Raw genomic sequence first — 24,763 nt, forward strand, 5'->3', positions numbered from 1 at the left:
ACAAATAATATTATCCTCAACACAAATGTTTCTAGTTAACTTTGAAGTGCTTTGTGTACTAATTCTTTCATTACCATATTTCTGTTTAAATATACTGCCATTATTTCATTTAATATTGAAAATAACAAAGAACTTATTTAAATAACTGTGTCATTATTATACTGGTGTTTGGAAAATAAACTATCAAAATTTTGATGGAAGGTTTTAATTTTAATCACTTTAAAACAAAAAAGTCTGTATCATAGAACCAAGGGCAGTTTCAGGCGGAATGGTCTCAAATTGATTTTTAAAATGTTAACACTGAATTAATTATATTTTTTAATTTTAAAAATGGTATCTCTAAGATATTAGATAACTGATTTGAACATCAACAGTACAATCCTTGCCATAGATCAGATTGTTAAAAAAAATTATTAAACCATTTTTTGCAAAATTTTAATTTTGTTTATGAATTCTTCAGGATACTTCCAGTTTACGTCATCAACATTCTCCAGCAGCTCATAGTCAAGCTTCTTTCCTATATTATTATTATAATTATTAATATTATTATTATAATTTGCATGCCCCTTTTAATTCCTCCACCTCATTCTCAGTCCCTTCACTGCCACCTTAAAAGTACTTAGATGAAAGAGTAGATAGTTTTGAAGGTCCAGCATTTGAACAGGTCCTGTAATCCACTGTGAAAACTCATCGCATCATTCATGCAATACAAAACAGCATTAAGTGTATACGACAACCATTACAACAAAAACAACAACAATTAAAATGACAAAGATGATAATGATGACGATAAATACAAGTTAAAATATCTTTAAGTTTGGCAAACGAACATTGAGAGACTGCGATTTCTGTTTATGTATCAAGAGTATTTAGCAAAGCAAAAATAATTGTAATTGAATTAACATGAGGCAGCCATATTATCTATCTCTGATTAAAAGAAACAACAAAAAACATCTAAAATGAAACAGCAATGTACCTATTACATGATCATCACAATCATCATCATTATCATCATCCTCATTATTTTTCAGCTTGTCAAAAGTAACAGATAAGCAGCTATTGGAATTATGCTGTGTTCATCCATGGAAAAAATACAACAGCCACAACTATTATCACTACAAGAATTCATTGACCACAATTTACCTAGCATGGAGGGAAAAGAAACCCCCAAAATATAGATGCAAAGATATTAATCCCAGATATTAGGAAAAAATTAAAGCCGTAGAGTTCTGATGCTAATTCACACTTCATTTAATTACATAATTAATTAGAGGAAATATCTGATGTAACTCTAATCAAAATGTCACGATGTAAAAAACCCCTAAAAAACTGAATGTTAAATGAGTAATAAAATCAAATGAAAACAAAATCTGTTATTTCTCTAAATATACACTCTATATTTGAATATATAAAGTAAATCGTGAGCAATATCCAAGCTACAGCAGAGAAGGCAAGACATTGGATTTTGTCAAGAGATGATGAATGGTTAGAAGAATACTGAGTGAAGCCTAGTAGCCAGATAATCTAGCAAGTGGGGTCTCATCTTTGTGAGGGGGACTGCTATGCAATCAAACCATTGAAAAGGAGGCTCCCAAAATAGTGTGCATTCTCTGCTTGTGTCTGGCATGTTGAGCTTTCAACTGGTAGCACTTGTATCTAGTTGTTGTTTGTATATAATATATATTTTGCACAGTTAACTATTATAGCTGCCAATATCCATAAGACATAGCACTGCTAATTTATCTTTATGCACGAGTGAACATATTTCTATACATATGTGGTCAGTATTTGAATGTATTTTGTACTGCCAACTATTTTAGCCACATACATTAAGAAAAAAAATCACCTTGTTATGCACGTGTGTGTGTGTATTCTACAGTATAGTATATAGTCAAAATGTTTCTTTTCCGTGCATACAATTCACTGTGTAGAATTTTTGAACCTCACATGTTGTCCAACTGTTTGCCTCTTATTCTCATCATTCCATTTGTGTTATTTTTATTTATATACACACATATTCATACATGTGTGTGCAAATATATCTATTTACATATATTATCAGTCTGAATATAGACTATACTACTAATTATTATAGTAACCAATATCTCTAAGTTATGTCTATTTAGTAACCAAATATTATAACGTGATACATTCAACAGTTTCTGAGGTTCCAGGATGGATGGACTCTCAAGAAAATTGAAGGAACAAACTGGATAAAGGCAGTGGCACCTAATTAGTAAAGGACTGGACAAGTCATTTGATGTTGGAACAATGGGAAGTCTGGGACACAATAAAAAAAAAAATCATTTTTGTTCCCACCTTCCCTTTCAGAAATAAAAAAATCTAGTATGGACCTATAAATGCTACTGAAGTACAACACACATGCATTGAAACTATTAACATATTAATTACAACAACAATGCAAAAATACAAAAAAAAAAAAAAAAAAAAAAAACGTATATAAAAAATAACAAAAACGCATCAGCAAGTGCAACATGAAGACATCTTCAGAAATGAGTCACCTACCACATTATACAAACCAATACTCCAGCGCTCGAACACAACCTGTCCGGAAAAGCCATTTACCATGGCAAACCAGAACTGGAAGAATATAAAGGTGGAAAAAAAACACACCAAAGTGCTATCAAACTTTTGGCCAACTTACTCCTTTGTGCATTTGAGACCAAATTTCTGCTACAAAATGTCAGACAAATACAATTGTAATATGGAGGTGCTTCTGAAAATAATAGTTTATATTTTCCTATTGTTTCTTGTAGGGGATAAGGGAATTCGACATCAAATGATGGCTTAATTTATTAATTTATGCTTCTGTGATTTTTTTTAATATGTTGTTATTTAGCTCTAGGACAGGATCTGATCATAACAGAGCTATGATTAAAGGAATTCCAGCCATGACCATCCATTCTCTTCCAGAATGCATTACTCAATGTAAATGCTACCCTCTTGTAGTCATCCTTTTGATTATAATGTCTGAATAAATAAAGTCATTGTACAGGAATGAAAAGTTTTTAACAAGGGTAACCTTATTAGCATTGATGGCATGATAACATAACCCAGTACATTCTGTAAAGTGGTCGGCGATCAATCAGAGACAGCATGGGGTTGAAAGGACACTTTAGTCTGGTTGCAGATATGATGTCTCTAATGCTAGTACCACGAACTGCACCCACTACACACTATGAAGTGGTTGGTCTCAAGAAAGACATCCAGCCATGGAAATCATGTAGCAAATGAAACATACAAGTAAGATATGGTTCTCCGAACAACTAAGAGCGCAGTAAATCTGGATAAGAATAGACTCGGACCAAGACTATCCATCAAACTCATGCTAGCTTGTAAAGTGGTTGTAAAAATACTGACGATGAATGAGTCCTTCTTTCCTTAAGATAGTGGAGTATCAGTTTAAGGAATTTTGCTGCTATTTCTAGTAGACTAAGTGACTATGAAGAAGCTTCCTTGTTGACCCACTGCACAAACCAGTTATATTTAGTATAGCATAGCCATTACTTTTTAAGGGAAAGCAAACTGTTAGAGTGTATGTAAGAGAAGAGGAGGGTTAGTGTTAGTAAAATGGGAATTTTGAAGGGGAGCAAGGCCATTGTGTGGTATATATTAAATGGGGTAATGGGGAATGGTGTGCTGTGATATGCCAGGGGACACAGAGTGGAGTATGGTGTTTGGTAGACAAAGGGAAGGAAACATGATGTTTCGCCAAAATTACTTGAAAGGGCAAAGGTTAGAAATGAAACTATTTATGTATATATACACACATATGTGTTGTTGCTGCTGTTGTTATTGGCACTAGTAAGGTTGCCAATAAACTTGAGAAAAGAGAAGGATATGAAAAGGCCGTTTCACTTAAATGGATTGGAAGACGGGTGGTTGGTGGCTTATGTCAAACATTGAGAGTCCTGGCATCTGGCATAAAGGAACAAGCACAAGTGCCTTGCTAAAGGCCAGATACCTTGCTACTCCAGAGTAAGTGATTAACAAGAAAAAAAAAAAAAAAAAACCCACTTAAAATTATCTGCAAGGATTAGGATTCAGATGATATTAAATAAACCACCAGTTCTTCCATTGGTGCCACCCCCACCCATTATTGTCTAATGTGAATGGTTTCTCAACTATATTCAAGCAAACGAGAAGTAAGCAGAATTGAAAGACATCCATCCATAGCAGTTGCCTGTGACAGTCCGGTACATCACAGTAGAAAACCACTAGACCATGAAAAATTTACATCTGCTAGAATTAATAGCAAATTTTCCCTAAAATTGCATCATGCTATTTTAAGAAAAAGGGATGACACATTGGATAATGTTGTCCAAAATACACTATGTCTGAATAAAAGATAATATGGTTATGACTGGAACGTCTCATGTTTCTTCAACCAAGGCTATATAACAACAACAATTTCCAACTGCTTGAGGAAAAGGAGGTGGTTTAGTTGATCACTTATTGTCTTCTGCTGAACATGAGAGGGAAATTGTAATGTGATTGTGAGAAGAGTATAGAATGAAGGGCCGTAAATTACTTGAATTTTTGAAATGTTGAGAATTTAAAAGGACAATGGAATGCCCTGGTCATATACAGACACACACATGAAAATATACATACATAAATATATATGTATGTATGTATATATGTATCAAACAATTGCATAAACTGAAATTTTGCAGCAGGGCATTATTGAAAAGTTGCAAGCATTATAAATATAGCAAAAAAGCTGGTATGTATCTCATACACACACACATACATATCTTTATACATATTGTACACACCCAAACCATGCCGTAGATAAAACAAACACACACTAAAATAAAAGAAAAATATGAGAAAAAGTTTGTATGGAACTGGTTAGTAGTACACAGCGACCATGTTCAGTTAGATTAGGTTGCTTTGAAAATAGGTGGGATTTTTGGAAATACATTGGTGAAATGTTGGATTGCACATACCACATTGTAAAAACCAATTATCCACCTCTCAAAGACAATTTGCCCTGAGAAGGCGCAAAGTGTGTTGAACCATAGCTGAAATGGACAGTCAATTCATAAAGATTAAATACAGTGGAGACATTCATAGTAATGTAGAAACAGTTAGAGGATTGTGTGTGTGAGAGAGATGATATGAAGGGGTCATTTGTTGGAAATGAGTCATGCAGGAGGTGTAGAAAATGGTAAAGGTTTTAAATAAGACTAAAAATTTCAAAGGGAGAAGGGCTTAGTCAATTACATTGGCCCAATACTTGTTTGGTACTTATTTTATCAAATAAATATGGAAAGCTGAAAGACAGAGTTGACTTAGCTAGGTTTGAGCTCAGAACGTAAAGAGCCACAACAAATACCATGGGATGTTTTGTCTGATGCACTAATGTTTTTATCAATAGAAGTTTTAAAAGAAATATAATAGTAAATGTCTCAAAAGTATGAATGGACTCATAAGGACTTTTAATTTTTAGCACTGGTTTCAAAGGATCATGATGAAAGGTAAATGTCCCTCGTGGAAGCGCCATCCAACCAAAATGCAAATATATGGGAAACTACCACCTGTGTCATCTCTTGTGAAAGGTAGGAGAGTCCAGTTTGCTGGACATTGTTGTAGAGCTGAAAAAGAAGTAATTTCTACTCTTCTCCTCTGGAAGCCATCTACTCGCAATACCAGAGGGCGCACACTCTCCTACCCTGATGTAATCTCCAGGGACACAGGCATCCAGCAACAGGACCTCCGTAATGCTATGATGGACCGTGAAGTCTGGCATAACATAGTAAATTCCATTGTCTCGACCACGGTCGAACAATGATGAATGATGATGATGAAATGTCCCTCTAGTCAGGGTACTAACAATGATGACATTCCCAGGACATCTGATATTTATTCCTGGCAATTAGGGGAACAGATGAATATGTAAAGTTGTTCATTTTTTTTTCTTAAATCAGTTAGTCAGAGAGGGAAGAGTAACATCTAATGCTTCATTCCACCTCTAGTGTCCCTGGAACCGGTAGGAAGAGCTTATATGCATATTGAGGTTTTGGCTCAAATGTGTGCAACAGACTAAATTCAACTAGAGGCAGCTGAGACCCAGGTGATAGTGTTACATCAAATAATGGATTAAATTTACAGCCCAACAACTCAGAATGCAAAGAGTTTTCAGAAGAAATACTGCAAGGTATCACATCTGATGTTCTTACAATCCACTGAACTGGTACTTCATTGGACTGACCTCTGACCTCTGCCTTTAAACCAAAACTTCAATAAGTTAATTTGCTAAAAAGAAGTCTGGTGATTTATATTGGACATGAATGTGATCTTTCACTCAATATTAAGGAATATATGATGAGACCAATTACAAATAAAGCAATTGAAGTCAGAGTTCAACACAAAGATACTCTAAATTGAGGAGCTGGAGTTAAAGGTTTTGTGTAATAACTTTACAGCCCTGGGTGAGTTATGGCAAAAAGCAACTAAGTCTAAGGTAACAGTATGCAATAGAGTAAAAATATGCGCTTGTGTGACAGTGAGTGATAAAGAGAGTAGTACAGTAGATGACAAAGACAAAATGTGATGACGTGATTTTGAAAAAAAATTTCTATGGTGGAAAATGTCTTACAATGAAGTGTGTACAAGAAACAATAAAATGTGTTTGATGTAAAGATGACTTTGGCCTTGGAGAAAACTAAGTTGAATAAAATTAATTTGCTTTGAAGTCTGTGTCCATGGAATCAATGCTGATATAACATGAAGCATCTGAGTTCCATGTAGATGATACCTGCATGTGGAAAAGTTAAGGTGGAGTCTACAAGAAACTATTATAATATATGTTTGATGTAAAAATGAATTTGGCGTTGGAGAAAATTAAGTTGAATAAAATAAAATTATTTTTAAGTCTGTATCCATGGGAGCAATGCCAGTATGGCAGGAAGTGTTGTAAGTTCCATGAATTCTTTGTAGATGATGCCTGCATGTGGAAAAGTTAAGGTGGAGTATAGAGTGGTATCATGTATGTGGGAATGCATGTGTACTTAGTAACTGCAAGTAGGCCATCACTTAAATGTTGGGGGAGGTTTAAGTAATCCTTGGAGAACATCAGAGTTGACAGAATGGGTGTTGGAATGAACCCTTTCACTGTAGACAACAATAAAATGTCCTGAAAAAAATTGCAAATCCAAGAGATGAGAATCACTATGTAATCAACTCAGCTAAGAGTTTCTGAAGACTTTACATCTAATGAAGGTGTCAAGAGTGTTAATATCTTTGGTTGAGTAGGGGAACGTAACTCCAGTAGATTTAGTTCTATGTAAACAGTTTTGGTGAAGTCTCTTAAGCAGGGAAAGAGACTAAAGGCAATTATTTATAACTGTTTACAACTTCTGTGAGATGTTGAAAAACAGAGAAATGGATGGGTACTTGATAAAATTAGAGAAGATGCTTTTCTTAGGAATGGAAGAAACTAGAGTCAGTCTCTAAAGATTTGATTGTTAAACCAGAAGCATCATATTGGGGAGGAATGCAACAGTCAAACTGTGTGCATTGAAGTTCCCAAGAATGTGGTATTTTGTTTATGAGTTCATAGAAAGGATGGACAGATAGTTTGATCTATTGATAGCTGGCCAGACTGAACAAACAGCTTGATAGATAAATAGTTTGATGGATGGAGAGATAGATGGATTGAAGAGGAAATGGGTCAATGAATAGATAACTGGATGGAAGGACCAAATAATAAAGATGCATTGATTTTCAACTGCAAAGATCAATAAATTGATGGGATATTACTGTACTACTGGAAGGTTTAGAGAATGTCGAGAGTGGCAGTTAAACAGATGAAGTTATAATTTCAATAGCAGAATGAATGAAAAGAAGTGAAACTTACCTCTATGACATACAGACAAATGTTCTTATAGAAAGAATACAAAATAAGTTTACACAGTCTTGAGTAACTCCAGGCTCCATGGACGAGTAACAACTTGTTTAGGTAACGGAACTGAAATACAAATATACACACAAATATACATATATATGTAAAATGGAAAAAAAAAAGGAAAACGTTTTATATATAAGCAGAAAACTGGCAACAATGTGCACATAACGATGAGTGTTTAAGTGAGAGAACAGCGAAGATGTGTTAAGTGTAAGCATGAAAGAAGTTCATAAGGAATTCTGCCAAATACCAAGACACTCATATCCACCAACACCATCATCATTGTTGTTTTAATGTTTACTTTTCCATGCTTACATGGGTCAGAGTGAAATGTTGCAGCAAATTTTCTACAGCAGAATAGTCCTTCCTGCAACCAACCTTCACCTGTTTCTAACCAAGGTAATGTTTCTCCATGGCCAGATGTGTTTTCAAAGAATATTGGAAATGAATGACACAGCTTGTATGAAAGCAACACTCGTTTACAACTATCATGTAATGTCAAGACAAGGAGACACAAACAAATGTATATATGCACACATAAATGTATTGGGTTGTCTGGAAAGTTCGTGCCGATTTATAGTAGACTACCTTTCGACTTAGTTTAGAACATGGTTGAGTCCATAAAATAGGATTTGACAACACCTCCATTCAGAGTACAGTTTAAGCTATCTTTTTGTGGAAGAAGGTTTATGTTACTATAACCTGCATTAATTCTGTAACCCTTTAAAATGGAAGATAAAAAAGTTCATTTTCAGCACTTGAAGCTTTGGGAATCAGACAAAAATTGCTGCAGCTTGGCTGGGATGTGTTACCCCACCATCCATATTCCCCAGATATTGCTCCTTCGGATTTCCACTTATTCAGGTTTCTGCTGAATAGTCTTAATGGTAAAAATTTCAATTCCTTGGATGATGTAAAAAGATACCTTGATGAATTCTTTGCCATGAAACCACCTCAATTCTGGGAAGAGGGTATTTTCAAGTTAAAGGAAAGATGGAGACGCATTGTGCAACAAAATGGTTCATATCTGGTTGATTTAAAATGTAATGGCAAGTATTTATTGATCTTTTTCTTTCCTTTAAAAATCGGCACAAACTTTTTGGACAACCCAATATATATGATGGGTTTCTTTCAGTTTGTCAACCAAATCCACTCACAAAGCTTTGCTTGGCTCAAGGGTGTAATAAAAGACACTTGCACAAGGAACTATGTAGTGGAACTAAATTCAAAACCATGTGGCTGAAAAGTGAACTTTTGAACTACAAAACCATGCCTGTACTTATATTTCACTATAGTCAAATGTAGACTTAGCCTGGGAAAAAAACCAACACTGAAATAAGGTTTGCTTTGTGCAGTAAATACCAATATAGAATGGGAAAAAAATCACTGAAAAATAAAGCAAATAAAAGAATGTCACCAGAAGTTCTGGAATACTCTACCTGGGCTATAGCATAGTCTGAAGCACATGCTGCCTGCAAGCCTTCGTTACCGCTGATACCTACACCAACATGTGCTGACTGAAAAAGTAAGGAAAACAGGTTTTAAAATAAAAAAATACAAAGATGCACCACATTACATTTACATGAAGTTCTAATTCTACTGAAACACACGATGAAGGAGTCCCAAAAATATTTATAGAGACAAAAAATAAAATAAAGATTAAAAAATTTGAAACTAATTAATATATTGACCCCAGTACTTAACTGGTACTTATTTTAACAAACCTGAAAAGATGAAGGGCAAAGTAGCAAAGTTGGCCTCAGTGGAATTTGAACTCGTAACATAAAGAGCCAAAAGAAATGCTAATAATAAAAACAGTTTATAAAAATTTGTAAAATAGGATCTAAATCTATATGTTGTGAAGAGAAGTTTGGACATATTTCAGGCAAGGTTTTACTTTACAGAAAAGATTTCTTGAGAGAAGGAGAAACAGTTTCTTGAGACAACAAAACAGAGCCTTTCTTTGCAAAAAATGGGGCTCCTGTAACTATTCTCATGGCATGCAAACATATTTTATGAAACTCAGAAAATAGTGATGACCAAGAAAAATGCTTGCTATTAAAACACTTGCTTTTGTATTCCAATTATGCAAAATAAAACATTAATCCAACTGTCAAACATGTTAAGGGAAGATGAGGAGGTGAGGATTAACTAATAACTGATTCTGAAGTTGAGCATGGAGAGGACCAAATCTTTTAGTTAATTCAGAGGTTAAATGTCAAATCAATATTCAACTAAAGACCAAATAATGTTGTCATCATCATCTTACTACCTACTCTTCCACTCTTGCAAGGGTTGGACAGAATTTATTGAGGCGAATTTTCTACATGCAGATGTCCTTCCTGTGGCCAAGCCATATCTGTTTTCAAGTGAAGTAGTTTTTCTCCATGGCCAAGCATGTTTTATTATGGAAGACTGGAGACGAAGAACACCACATGTATGACAGTAACTCTTGTTTAGAGTTATCACATGTCGAAACAAGAAAACACTATAAAACACACACACACACATGTATGTATATGTACACACAGGATACATCAGGCTCTTTCAGCTTTCATCTACCAAAATCTACTCACAAGGCTTTGGTTGACCCAGGGCTATTGGAGAAGACACTTACCCAAAGAACCAAGAAGTGGGACTGAACCTGAAACCATTTGGTTGAAAAGCAAACTTTTCAATGACAGCCGAGATATTTAACTAGATTTACAGCTAAAAAGAGTATAAGAAAGTATATGAAGAATTCATAATGACACTACAGCTGCAAATGGACCCACATACCTGGATCATACCAACATCATTGGCACCATCTCCAATGGCCAAAGTTATAGCTTTCACAGAATGCTTGACAAGTTCTACTAATTCTGATTTTTGGATTGGTGATACACTGTGAAAAAATAAAAATAAAAACGATGAAATCATCATCTTAATTATTCATTCATTTGTTCATTTTACATATATTTTTCCATGCTGACATCAGTCAGATGGATACTTATTTGAGGTAATGTTTTATGCTTGATGCTCTTCCTGTCATCAACACTTAACTGTTTTGCAAGAGATTTATTCATTTTTATTTATTCCATTAACCAATATTAGCACAGAGTTAAAAGATGTATTGATCATGGGAAATGTAAACATGATATTACCATTTTCTTTGCTAAGATAGTATCAAGCAGCAAAGTGAAATTGACAATATTCACACACCTGCATGTATACATGATTCTATGCAGTTTCTGTTTATCAATTCCACTCACTGTTTGTTTTACAGAGGGTAAAGAGAATATATATGAATCATTAAGCACTGAGAGAGAGAGAGAGAGAGAAAGAGAGAGAGAGAGAGAGAGAAAGAGAGAGAGAAAGAGAGAGAGAGAACTGGACTTACCGGCAACAAATGACTGATCTACATGAAACGGCAATGTCAAGGAAATCTTGTCGACAGTCACAGAGGAGGGCGTATTTCAATGTCTAATGAAGATAAATATACAATTATCAACTTTCAGAATTCTTTTATATAAAAGAACTACCAACATATTGCATTAAACCATTTAATTTTTTCAGAATTATGCCCTAACCCGATCAATAAGAATCTTTTAGCTAATTCTTTTCAGACTCATATGGACTTATAGGGTCATGTATACATTCAGTTTCCATGGTGTTTAACAAATGAGAAACAAATCTACCTTTGGATAGAATATGAGTCTATCATAGCTAGATTTCACTGCAACTGGAATTTAACTTGGCTTTATTACAAAAAAAAAAAAAAAAAAAAAAAATTCAGTGCAGTAACTAATTACAGCACTGAGATACATCACAAGCAGCATCTCTCTCAATAGCAGAGATCAGTTAGTTTTAAGTCTCTTGTCCTATAGGCAGGCAAAAGCAGTACTGATGACAATATGAATCCTAACCTCATAATTGGTTGTTCAATACTCTATATTCACTCTTCCACACTCAGTACAAAAAGTCATTACAAAAAGCCCATTGTAATGGAACGAAAGTATATGTCTAAAAACTAGAGCTACTGCTTGCACATTATTTACCATTAAGCATCAACATAGGTGGACAGTTTTTATTTATTTTTTTTTTCAATGCTTAATCAGAGAGGAAGGATAACTGCTATGACCCTTTCTAGAGCATCCAAGGCTGTTAAATTATCTTCAGAAAGGAAATCTGTCCTGAATGCTTGCTACAGAATGGGCCCTGGTGATGGTGTGTTAAGTCAAGCAACATATCAAGTTTACCATCTGTAAACAACAATCTGATGAGATTGCACATGAACTCCATCAAAGAAATTTCACTCACAATGTTTTGGTTGACCAAAGGTTAAAGAAGAGATACAGTGCTCTGCAGTGAGACAAAACTACTGCAAATCCACAAATACATCACCTAATTATTATTGTTTTAGTTACTTTCCCCAGGAAGCAGAGTCACCAACTTGGTTTTGATCCTTGATTAAAGCCATTCTGCTTCAAAATACACAAAAAATTTCCATTCCATCATCATATGATACATTCACAAAGCTTTGTTTTTTGTTTTTCTTTCTTAACCACCAGTTACAGAAACCCAGCCAAAGAGGCATAATCTTTTTTTAGTTATTACAACAGTCTCCATTCTCTGAAATATGATGAAACGTTTTCCTTACCTGACCATCAATAATAAGAGCAACATCATTGTCTTTCCGTAAATGCTCACCAAAATCTTGGACATGTCGACGGAGTGTCTCTCTGGTGGCCTACAATGGAATGGTATACAAGAATATTAAATACGCTGTGGGAATGTCAACATTAACCAACTGAACAAAGTAAGAGCAAATCCCTTTCATTTTTGAATATCATTAAAGGAATGACATACTGTAATGAAACCCTGATTGTGATTGGGTAGTTTAAGTGCATGCACAAGTGAAACTTGGGATGATTACACTGAGTTTCATACAGAATCAATGGTACTTGACTAATGTCTCCACTCTTTTCAATCGTTCCTTAATATTCAAGATGGAGTGTGAAGGTGTAGAAAGCCAAGCGCTCTGTTATGGTTAATGAGCCGTATGAACATTTATCAAGCCGATTGTTTGCTTGTTCATTTACCATCCATTTTTTCCATGTCGCATCCTAATATTTCAAAGAAGATTTCAAATAAATGTGATGCAGAATATTTATAATGGAGAAAAGAACCTTGGACAAGCTTCTTAACCATACAATGATGCCTGCACCAATCTAAATTTAAGTGGACTTTATGAAATTCCATTTTATTAAATTATAAACATGGTTTTTCTCCACGAGAAGAATATGTTCATGAAGATGTTGTATTCTGCCATTTTCCTCTTCTTTTTTCATGTAATGATAGGAACACAGAATGTAGCTTCTTTTATTACAAAAATGGTTGAAATATGACAAAATTATCATAGAATGTTGTCCTCTGTCAATAACATTTGTTGAATTGGAGTAAAAAATTATACTTTGAAAGTGTAAATGTAAGATATTTCATTACACACACACACACACATACACACACAAATAATGAGTATAATCTTTCCTTGAATACTGACTTTCTCTTTGTATGTACATGTTTGTATGTAAGCAGAAAAAAAAAATCTGTATATCACTTCACTCAACAAGTGCAACATGTCAGATAACTACAACCTTATACAATAAGATACCCCTGAAATGGATGGCACACACACATGCCTTAACAAACCTCTTACAGCACGAATCAAACTAAATGCACATTGACAAAAATAACTTGCTGCAGATAACATCAACGAACAATCTAGGATGCTACCATATGATAAGACTCCCTACAGACTGGTTTATATAATGTTACACTAAACCACATAGATTTTACAGGCATACCCATTCTCTCTTGGTCTATTATGTGATTGTATTGGGCAAGGCTATGTTGTGTGTATGTCTCAGTGTAGAATCTATACTTCTAGTGTTCTTGTCTTCAGCCACCTCTGACAAGCCATGAGATATTAATGGTTTTATTCCAGAGTATTCATTCTTCTCTAGATTAATTGCCCAGAGACTAGGAATCTTATCTGCTGAGCTTTTAAACTATACTAACATCTGTGTACAGACATCACACACACTAGTCATTGAGAGTTGGCTTTGATGGTGAGCACTCCACTTACTTGACTGACAGGATTACCTGCTGAGTTAGGGAGTAAAAGGCTCAGCATTCCACAGACATGTGGCCCTTTAACCCTTCAGCATTCAGAGTACCCTGCCAAATGTAATGCTTATTCATTCACATTATTTTGATTTAAATCTTGCATTATCTTGTAGCTTCAGGATATTGAGGATCATCATCATCATTTAACGTCCACTTTCCATACTAGCATGTGTTGGATGATTTAACTGAGAACTGAGTAGGAGAGGTGTGAGGAGCTAGGTCTGGTCAGCTTGAACTTAAAAAAAACAGCTAGAATATTATGGCTGGTTTGAATTGTAAAGGGTTTGAAGAATAGGCTGCTTCTTTGCATCACAGGAGCAGTCAACCAGACAAGCTTCTACATAATTTCTATGTAATTTGATTTTGCTCTCAAGGCTTGGGTAGAGATGAAGCCATGATAGCAGGCACTTGCTTGAGTTGTTATGCAGTAGGATCAAATCTGAAACTTCAGGCTGCATAATTTTGAAGTGAAGTTTGTAACTTCTTTGTCACATGCTTTCAATCATACCAATATATATACAAATATCATAACATCATAATAACACTTGGACTGAGTTATTAGATGAGCGGTTTAATTTTTCATTAATGACATTCTAATTTAAAATTAATTAATGTCTTTAATTCCAACACATATTAAATTATTATTTATGTCTTTTAATAAATAAAAAAACAAAAAGGAATTAAGTTAATCATTATTGATAATAATAACAAATAATAGGAAAATTAATATGCAAATATAAAACAGAAATTTGATTCAATAAATATCAACAATCATATATAGTTCATGTGTGTGTGTGTGTATATGTGTATTTATATCTATGTGTGAGTGTATATATGTGTGACTGTATGTTCATGCATGTCAGATGTTAACTGAAGTTTCTCCATGCTGTACACATGTTGGCACAGAATAAAGGCATTTAAAAATACTATAAAGAAATGAAATAGCTTTTCTTTACAAACATGGAGAGATTGATAAAACAACAACAGCGACAATAACAATACCATCACCACCACCACCATCATCATTATCAGCAGCAGCAGCAGCAACAACAAACATTACCAAAGAGGAGAAGAAAAAAAGGAAAGAAACATGGAATGGTCTGCCAGAGCAGATGCTGTAGTCACTACTGTCCAGTGACTGACAATATACTTCTGGTAGATCTTGAGAAAGTTTTTCTTGAAGGTTTCAAATGATTAGAAGTCAAAGCTGAAGGATTGAATGTTCAGGGATATTAAAAAGAGAAAAAAAAAAAATCAATGAACTGAGTTAAGTAAAAAAAAAAAGTAAATAAAAAGAGGAAAAAATTTTTTTATGTAGGTACAAAGTCACACATTTTAGGGCAAGGGAACAGTTGATTAAAATTGATTACCTCTTCCAGTTACATATTTAATACCTACTGGACTTTCTACCCAATGTTGCCCGGTAAAGTACTCATGGAATCCTTTGCCAGTTTGTAGAATGAGAATTCATGGTACTTATGTATATATATATATATATTTAACCTAACTTCTGGACTTACTTAATTGGAACTATCCAATTGATCATTGCTTATTTTTATAAGTAATATTGTATTAAGAAAATTAAATTAAAACAACAAAGAGATTACAAATGTCAAATGCATGAAACAGAATAAAATCTGAAATGATGAAACAATAAGTAATCACCACAAAAAAGATGTTTCTCTATGTCAGTGTGTGTACGTAAAAAAAAAAAAAAAATCGACTTTTTTCTTTTTAGAGAGTGATAGAGAGAGAGAGTGATAGAGAGAGAGAGTGCGAAGACTGTATGTGTATATGTCACAGATAGCATACGTGTGTTTGCGTTGATTCACATGCCATGACTTTCATTATATGTGTATGTATTTTGATGTCATGGAAAACATGTTTTTTTTTTAATCAAAACAAAGAAAAATTGCATTTAATCATTTTCATTAATAAATAGAGGTCCAAATATCATGAAACCTCATACCACATTGCATAAAGTAAGTATGAAAATATATATATATCAAAAAATATAAATAAAATATACTATTTCTGAGATATTTCAGGAACAAACAAACAACTTCTCGAGTTTTAGTATCATTAAGATTTTATCAACCTCTGCCTCTCAGGTCCATTCCACTCTGATAAGGATGGACAAAAAGCAAAAGTAGTTTTCTAAGTGATTTGATTTCCAACCTTAACCCTAATCAAATACCAAAAGGTGTTTAATTTAGTTAAGTAAGGGGGGGACAACTCAAAACGTTTCTTTTCCTATAAGGTTTTGTCAGCAGAAGTGTAGTTCCCAGCCAGGATTAATACTCAGAAAGAGAAGAGAGCCCAGTATAGAGCCATGTTCATTTTACTCCCAGATATCAACCACCACTAAAATGTCAGCAACAGAGTCAGCAAATCCTGTATAGATCTGAATCCCCACATGAGATGACAACAAAATATTGAACTTAGAAAACTCTGCAGCTGTGTTCTACTGAAGCCTCGTCTGTCAAAGCAATGCCAGAGTCCAACACAACATATATATATATATATATGTTGTTATTTGTTCCTTCACGAGCTATGCTTGGTTTCCTGGTTTCATTGGTGTACAGGTTCCCCCATCTGGATGGGACACCAGTCTGTTGCAGTGAGTTGCTAGATGCAGGAGGAAAGTGAGAGAGAGTGAGAGAGAGAAAGTTGTGGCGAAAGAGTCAGCAGAAGTTTGCCACTACTTTCTGCCAGAGCTGTGTGGAGCTTAAGTGTTTCACTCATAAACACCCACACCGCCTGGTCTGAGATTCAAATCCACGATCCCTCGACTGCGACTCCGCTGCTCTAACCACTAGGCCATGTGCCTTCACACACATATATACATACATACATTTTGTGTGTGTGCATGTATGTGTGTATATATATATATATATGCACACACACACACACATAATCATCATCATTTAATGGCCAGCTTCCATGCTGACACATTTGACAGGAGCTGGTAAGCCTGGGGACTGCACCCTGCTTCACTGTCTGCTTTGGCATTGATTTTACAGCTGGATGCCCCTCCTAATGCCAACTACTTCACATGGTGGACACGGTACTTTTTATGTGGCATGACAACTGGTGAGGTTTGCTAAAAGTGAGATACTTACAACACTTGGTTTCTCAACTGGTCACCCATTTAAGTACTAACTAGGCTCAACATTGCTTAACTTCAGTGATCGGAGAATCAGTGCATTTAACATGATGTGGCCACATATTTATGTGGATAGGTTTGCACCTGTTTGTGTGTGTGAGTGAGAGAGAGAGAGAGAATATCTAGTATTTTATGATGTAAGGAAGGAGGTACCTTATTTTTGACAGTGAATTTCTTACTTCAACAAAAGCTAACATGTTGGAAAAGAACTTCATATCAAGGAAGACAAACAAAACAAAATAGAACTTTTTATACTGCTAGATCTGGTTGAATAAAAAGTGCAGCATCAATGACTTTTGGAAACATTATTTTTATTGAATATAACATTTTGTGAGTGAGTGAGTGTCTGCATGTTTATGTATTCTTCTATGATTTTGGATGACATACAGCTGTACAGTCTTCTAACAGTTTTACTACTACTTCAGAATCTGAGAGATGGGGAAGGAAGTGGTGGTGAGAAAAATGAAAAACTCATTAATTTGATAAAAAGAAAGCAATGTTAGGTAAACAAGAAATGTGAGTTGAAGAGGGAGGAAAATAAAACCCAACTCTAATGGACTTAAATAAATATTCTGAACTATTTTACTCAGAGTCTCCTGTATAAGTTGCATTCAATGTTGACTTTTCTTCCTTCTTGGTTAGAGAAATATACCTGCAATATTAGTTAAATCAAGTAGTTGTCTTTTTTTTTTTGTAAATGAAACCAGATGCTGAAAAAGGGACCATGCACTTAAAAAGGAAAAAGTGTGCAGGGAGACTGCGATGTGCCAAAAAGGCCTTAAACAAGAAAGAAAAAAAAATTTCACAGCTGTCTTATCCGTGGTGCATTGTTAAACTATCCAAGATAGCCTTAGACAATAGAATGAGCAAGATAGAGAAAATATGGAAGAAAGGAGGCATCAGTAGGGATCACTGGTTTTATGTAGCTCAAATGTAAGGGATGGAATAGGACTATCTAAAATCTTTGTCTTATGGGTGTTAGACATCACAGAATATTCTAGAAGCAACAATTGAGCAGCTGAGAAAATATACTTGCGTCTGTGTGTATGTGACTATGTATGTAATTTGAAAAAGAAAAACAAACAAAATATGAAATTTTAAAAAATTCTGGAAAGTGACTTTCGGCTATGACGGCCCATTCCAAATGCTAGCAGGAGTAGCAGCAGCAGTATTATCATGAACAGCAGCAGCACAGACAGACAGCAGCAGCATTCTAAGGCACAGTAAGCTAACTGCAGGAACGTTTACCGATAGAGGAGAAAAGAAGGGAAGCCGCAAATGAGAATAAAAATAAGGGGAAAGAGAAAGAGAGAGAGAAAAACAGAGAGAAAAACAGAAAAAACCGGAAATAAATAAAATGTCTAAAAACTCAATTGGTAATTTAAATAAAAAAAACTTTTTTGCCAATTGACATTTTAGCTCCTCTCTCCACTGTATTGAGAGAAATCACAATTAGTTTGGTGTAGTTGCTTAAATCAATGTCAGTTCACATCCAGTAAACCACTGGTCAAAGGCATCCATGTATAATCCCTGCCCCCACCACATTTTTTTTTTACAATTCCACTTTAAATTACATCACCCAATGTATTCTTTTTTTTAAAAAAATCAAACTAAATTTAAGGAAGATTTGGTTGCTATTTCTAGCTTGTTGAGTGACTGTATTGAAGTTTGTTATTGTCGTTCCACCTCAAGTAAGCTCTCATCAAGTATACCCTAATTAAAGCTATGACCATCTCCTTCTGTGCCCCCACCCTACCCAATGATAACACAATCTGTCTTACCTTGAAAAAAAAAACAAAGAAAAAAAAGGTAGATCTGATTTGATACATCTGGTATTTCCAACTGCTAGTGTAACCATGTAGACCTCTGTTTGGCTCAGAGTTACTATTGTTGTTTAGTTCCACCACAACCCTGATCAAAGGTGTTCCAGTCATTACCATCCTACCTTTCAAAGGTATGTAACAGACTACAATATCTAAGGGGTTCTTTCCTTTTTAAAAGGTGGCACATTGTGAGTTGAGAGAGATTTGGTTGTTACTTCTAACAAGTTGAAAGACCACATAGAGGCTACCTCACTGACTCATTGAGTTATTGTTTACGTTGTTGAGTTCAAACCAACCATAAGGAGTACAGAAAATAGCTGATCAAAATCTAACAATAGCAACAAGATAGTAAATTAGCAAACTCCTGGAATGCACTCTCAGATTTGAACCTAAATACACAGGCCTCAACTGGCTCCTAGCTACAGTTAAGACTCAGAACCTATTCTTATCGCTGTCCTAAATGCTTCGGAAAAGAGCATTTAGGATAGAGATTATCTGAAAGCAGGTCAGATAGTCTCTATCCTATTTCTATTGGCAATTGGACTTGAATGTATGGATCCCATCATTTAAAATGCTACAAGGAATATCTTCAAAGGACACCAGCTTGTTGCATAAGCATTGTCTTGATTTATAGAAAAGACCCTTTCTCTGATGAAAAGGAAATTCATTAATTGTTATGACAATAATATACCCTTATAATAACATAATACGTCAAAACAATAATATTCCCTTGTAACAAGAGAGAAAGTGGCCCTTCTAAGGGGTCACTCTATTTTAAAGCTTGGATTCAGCTTGCCTTATAATATGGTGGAAAGTCAAGGCTTCTAATAGGATGGAGCAGGGAGGAGACAGATGATAAAGAGATTCAAGTTAATACAATGCTTGAGAAGAAGCCATTGTAATAATGGTAAAAACATATGACAGAGATGACAGTTGTTGAACAAAGAACTAGAAGTTTTAGAAATGATGGTAATAGAGTTCTGAAATGAAAATATAATCTTAAAACGGTGCCATTGTTTATTGAAATAGTCTCAAAGGAAGATCTGAGCACAAGGTCTTCACAAGCTCTCAGAAATCATTTAAAGTCTTTTCTTTTCTGTGCTCGCATGGTTCATACAGACTTTGTTGAGGTAGCTTGTCTATGGTCAGATGTCCTTTAGGTTGCCAACCCACACCTGTTTTCAAACAAGGTAATATTTGTCCATTGCTAGATATGTTTTTATGTCAGACTGGATACGAATAACATCACAAGTATGATGATAATATTCATTTGCAACCATCATGTGATGTCAAAACATATTCTCTTACACATTTCAGTCATTTTGACTGTGGCCATGCTGGAACATCACTTTGAAGGATTTTAGTTGAACAGTTAAGTTATGGGGATATAAACAAACCAACAGCAACTGTTAAGTGATGATGGGGGGGACAAACACAGACACACACATATATACAAGCTTATACATATATACACACACACACACACACATATATATAAATGATAGGCTTCTTTCAGTTTCCATCTACCAAATCCACTCACAAGGCATGGTCGGCCTGAAGCTATAGTAGAAGACACTTGCCCATGGTGCCACACAGTGGGATTGATCCTGGGGCCATGTGGTTGGGAAGTAAGTTTCTTACCACATAGCCACACCTGTGCCTATTGTATACACATATGTATATATGTGTGCATATGCTTGTGTCTCTTTGTATTATCATTGCACAAAAGGTGTAAATAATTATCACCATTATGCAAATAGTTTTGTTCATTTTCAATATCCTGTAGAAACATCTCTGGCCATGGGAAAAGAATGCCTTGCTTGGAAGCTAGTGATGAGAATGGCATCCAGCCATAGAAAATCTGCCTCAATAAACTCAGTGCAACCCATGCAAGCATAGAAAAGCAGACATACACATATATGATGGACATCTTCCTGTTTCTGTTTACCAAATCTACTCATGAGGCTTGGGATCATTGTAGAAGATACTAGTCCAAGGCATGCTGTGCAGTAGGACTGAATTTAACCCTTTCGTTACCAACCCGGCTGAAACTGGCTCTGGTTCTGTGTACAAATGTCTTGTTTTCACAAGTTTTGAATTAAAATCTTCCACCAAACTTTAGTCACAATTTATGTTCCTAACACTAGATGAATGATAACTAAATTATTTTACCAAATTTTTTGTTGCATTTAAAGTAATTGTAAGAAAAACAGAGCATCTCAAAATAAATACACTAACGAAAGGGTTAAGGAGTTTAGTATTTCATCACTTGTTTCAGTCATTGGAGTGTAGCCCTGCTGGGGAACTACCACATTCTAGCATGTAGTTGACTGCACAAATCCCAGTATTTATTTTATCAAACTTGGAAGAAAGACAAGCAAAATAGACCTCAGCCAAAATCTCAAAATGTACAGGAATATAAATACCACAAGGCATTTTGTGCTTGATGTTTTACTGATTCTGTTATTCACATGCTGTATGATTGTATTTCAGTGTCTTCAAAAATTTGATTCAAATCTAAATAGCTGCAACACTGACCACCACTACTTTGAGTTGAAACCTTCCAACAACCAACATCATCATCATCATCATCATCATTTAGCGTCCGTTTTCCATGCTAGCATGGGTTGGACGGTTCAACTGGGGTTTGTGAAGCCGGAAGGCTTCATCAGGCCCAGTCAGATCTGGCAGTGTTTCTATGGCTGGATGCCCTTCCTAACACCAACCACTCCGTGAGTGTAGTGGGTGCTTTTTATGTGCCACCCGTACAGGTGCCAGACAGAGCTGGTATCCTTCTGCATCCTTACCCAACCACTACAACAAATCCTTTGGCAAGACACATTACAGGTGTTACAGTAGACAGATAGCTGATGTGTGAAACAGATGTGTTACAACTAATAAATGAGCTTTATGATAAATAAATGGTTAATATGATTAGTAGATGGCTAGGATACATGACAAACAGATGAGTAATATAACAAATTCAAGAGGTAATATACAAACAGATGGATTGCGTTGCAAGAGCACATACAAGGATGGAAAGAGTTGCTGTATGCTAATCCTTTAACCAAAAAGTTGTAAGCTCATAACTTCTTATTGACAATATGCTACATAGTCACAAAGCATTAAACTTTACTCACTCAACCTAATTTCCATTAAAAATGCAAGTTAGATATAGACAGATAGATAAACTGAGAGAGAGAGAAGGGGGCGAGGCAGTAGAGGAGACTAGTGACCTTAAAATAGAACAACTTAAGTGACGAAGGACATGATGTCTGTTTGAGGAATTAGTGTATAGACAAATTCCTCTTCTTACACAAAACAGGACACATGTTTAATTGAAGAATAGTTACTGTTCCTCGATTTTTAGAATGGTCAGTAACAGGGGAGGGGCAACCCAAGCATAAACCTAACTGCTTCAACAATTTACATTAAAATCTCTGACATTAGAAATTGAACAGGACTCATCCAAGCAGATGAGAGAGAATAAAACAATTTTGATTCAACACAAAGCAATTTAGAAAATATATGCAGTTAAAGGGCTTGCTCAAGAGCAGAGTACATTGCCCAAGGAGGCAATTGTGGACTTTTAAGTCAGTAGTCCAGTACCTTACCTAACTTGGTTTTCATCTTCAACAGAAAAACATCATTAAAATTTTCCAAGAAATTTAGAATACAAAGCAAAAATATGCCCATTCCTTGGCATTTTTCCTTTTAGAGTTTATAATTTCCATATTTATGCTTTTCACTATTTCAAATGAAATAGTAATCATATTTTTCAAATAAGAGCAAAAAACAAAAATAATAACGAAAAAAAAAAGACGCCTGCTTTTTTTTTTATGGTTATGTGCATGTATATATACATATATTTATCATCATCATCATCCTGGTTTAACATCTGTTTCCATGCTGGGATGGTTTGACAGGAACCAGTCAACTGTATCATCATTACTATTCTGCTGTCACCTTTTCCATTCACTTCTGCATCCTTACCCAACTCATGCATCATTGATTACGCTGTGCAATTAAATTTTAACTTTCATCTTTGAGTCAATAAGTGTTATTTCCTGTTTCCTTCTATCTAGAAATCAAAAGAAATGATTGCTATTCTGTTCAGACTTTGCTTTTGTGACCAGGACATCAATGCTTTGAAACTGACCGATTTTCCATTACATTTCAGACAGATTTGGCACAGAGTGGCTGAAGTAGAAATATCATCATAGCAAATATTCTGCTCAATATCACAGATTTGCTTGTCATTTGCTTGACCATAACCACTTGTGCATGTCCCTTAGTGGTTGACAATATGTGCATTTCTGATCATGAGCAGAGATTCTTTGGAGTTTGAATAAAGGTAACAAAAGCAAAGTTTGAAGGAAATGTTAACAATTTTTCATACTTTCTAAAGGCAAACAAATAAAAAAAAAAGTTTCCACCCAAGGACAAAAATTGCGTTACACAGCACTATCCCCCACACCTAGTCCACCATGTCCTACATCTGCCCTTTAACCCAATCCAATCTTCATCATTGTTGCCTACCTTACCTCCCCTCTCTTATTCTCCCATCTCTCACAATTCCCACATTCCTAGTTTCCTTGTCTCCACTCACTTTTACTTGCCTTGTACCACGAGGGACTACTTAGACACCTCATCACTACTATTTATCTCTCTGCAGTTCCTACTGATCATTCTCAAACTTACCTCAACAGGTGCAGCCATGTAGCTCTTTTACAACAAAAACCTGCCTTTCCTTCTCCCTTCACTCATACTTTTAACCCCCTCATTGCCTAATATAAACCAACACCCTTGATGTTCATAATCTTGCCAGCTGCATGGTAACTACACTTGTGTCAGTGGCACAAAAACAACACCCAGCATACACTGTAAAGTGACCAGCATTAGTGGGGTCATCTAGCTGCAGAAGCCATACCAAAGCAGACACTGGAGTTCAAGGATTGCATCATGCAGCCCTTGGACCATTAGACCTCGTCAAACCATCCAACCTATGCCAACATGGAACACAGCCATCAAATGATGATAATGATATAGGAATATTGCAGTTTGCTTGAAATCTGACAAACGTACACAGAAAAAAGCAGAAATTTAGAAAGATGTGATAATGCATTTTGGAATAGACTAAATATAATAAGAGGAAAGATTTAACTTTTATCTTGAAACATTTACATAATCCTGGTATTTTAAATGTCTGTATTACACACATGAAATTTGAAGAAGCTAAGACATTTTTCTTGTCTTTCTTATTCTATGACTAGGGGCATATTTGCTCAAAATATTAAGATTATTAAATCAGCAAAAGTTAATCCTCTTTTAATCATCACATTTCATCTATTCCCAAATGTATTACTGTGCTTTCTAAATCACTATGTATGTATATGTGTGTGTGTGTGTGTGCGCGCATGTATGTGTGTGTTGATATATATATATATATTTCATGGTATTTTGGTGTTTGTTGCATTTATAACATCTTTGAAAAAATATAACCAGTTGTACTCAGAGGGATGGATACTTCCTGATGGAATAATTAATTAAACAGAATATGAAATTAAAAATAAAATAATAATAATAATAATAATAATAATAATAATAGTAATACTAATGGCTATTTGCATGAAACATAACAGTGTATACTTAGAAATAAGGCCACAAACTTAT

The 24,763-nt window shown here is 35.0% G+C and overlaps 1 protein-coding gene across 12 annotated transcripts in view; it reads right to left on the minus strand.

The window, feature by feature from the left end:
* LOC115213810 (probable phospholipid-transporting ATPase IA) overlaps window positions 1–24,763 on the minus strand; it is a 509,671-nt gene that overhangs the window by 66,288 nt on the left and 418,620 nt on the right. For 11 of the 12 annotated variants that reach the window (XR_004999986.1, XM_029782682.2, XM_036504660.1 and 8 more), the window contains 6 exons: window positions 12,573–12,662; window positions 11,313–11,395; window positions 10,712–10,817; window positions 9,373–9,450; window positions 7,886–7,996; window positions 2,527–2,601 (listed from right to left, as the gene is read on the minus strand). Coding sequence is in view for 11 of the 12 variants with exons in the window: in XM_029782682.2 (XP_029638542.1) it covers window positions 2,527–2,601; window positions 7,886–7,996; window positions 9,373–9,450; window positions 10,712–10,817; window positions 11,313–11,395; window positions 12,573–12,662 (543 nt within the window). In the remaining variant the exon portion in view is untranslated. Of the gene's footprint in view, window positions 1–2,526; window positions 2,602–4,973; window positions 5,049–7,885; window positions 7,997–9,372; window positions 9,451–10,711; window positions 10,818–11,312; window positions 11,396–12,572; window positions 12,663–24,763 lie in introns of all 12 variants that reach the window. The other variant, XM_029782680.2, reaches the window with a different exon arrangement.

Source organism: Octopus sinensis, linkage group LG7 (genome assembly GCF_006345805.1).
Source record: "Octopus sinensis linkage group LG7, ASM634580v1, whole genome shotgun sequence".
NCBI classification, from domain to species: Eukaryota; Metazoa; Mollusca; class Cephalopoda; order Octopoda; family Octopodidae; genus Octopus; species Octopus sinensis.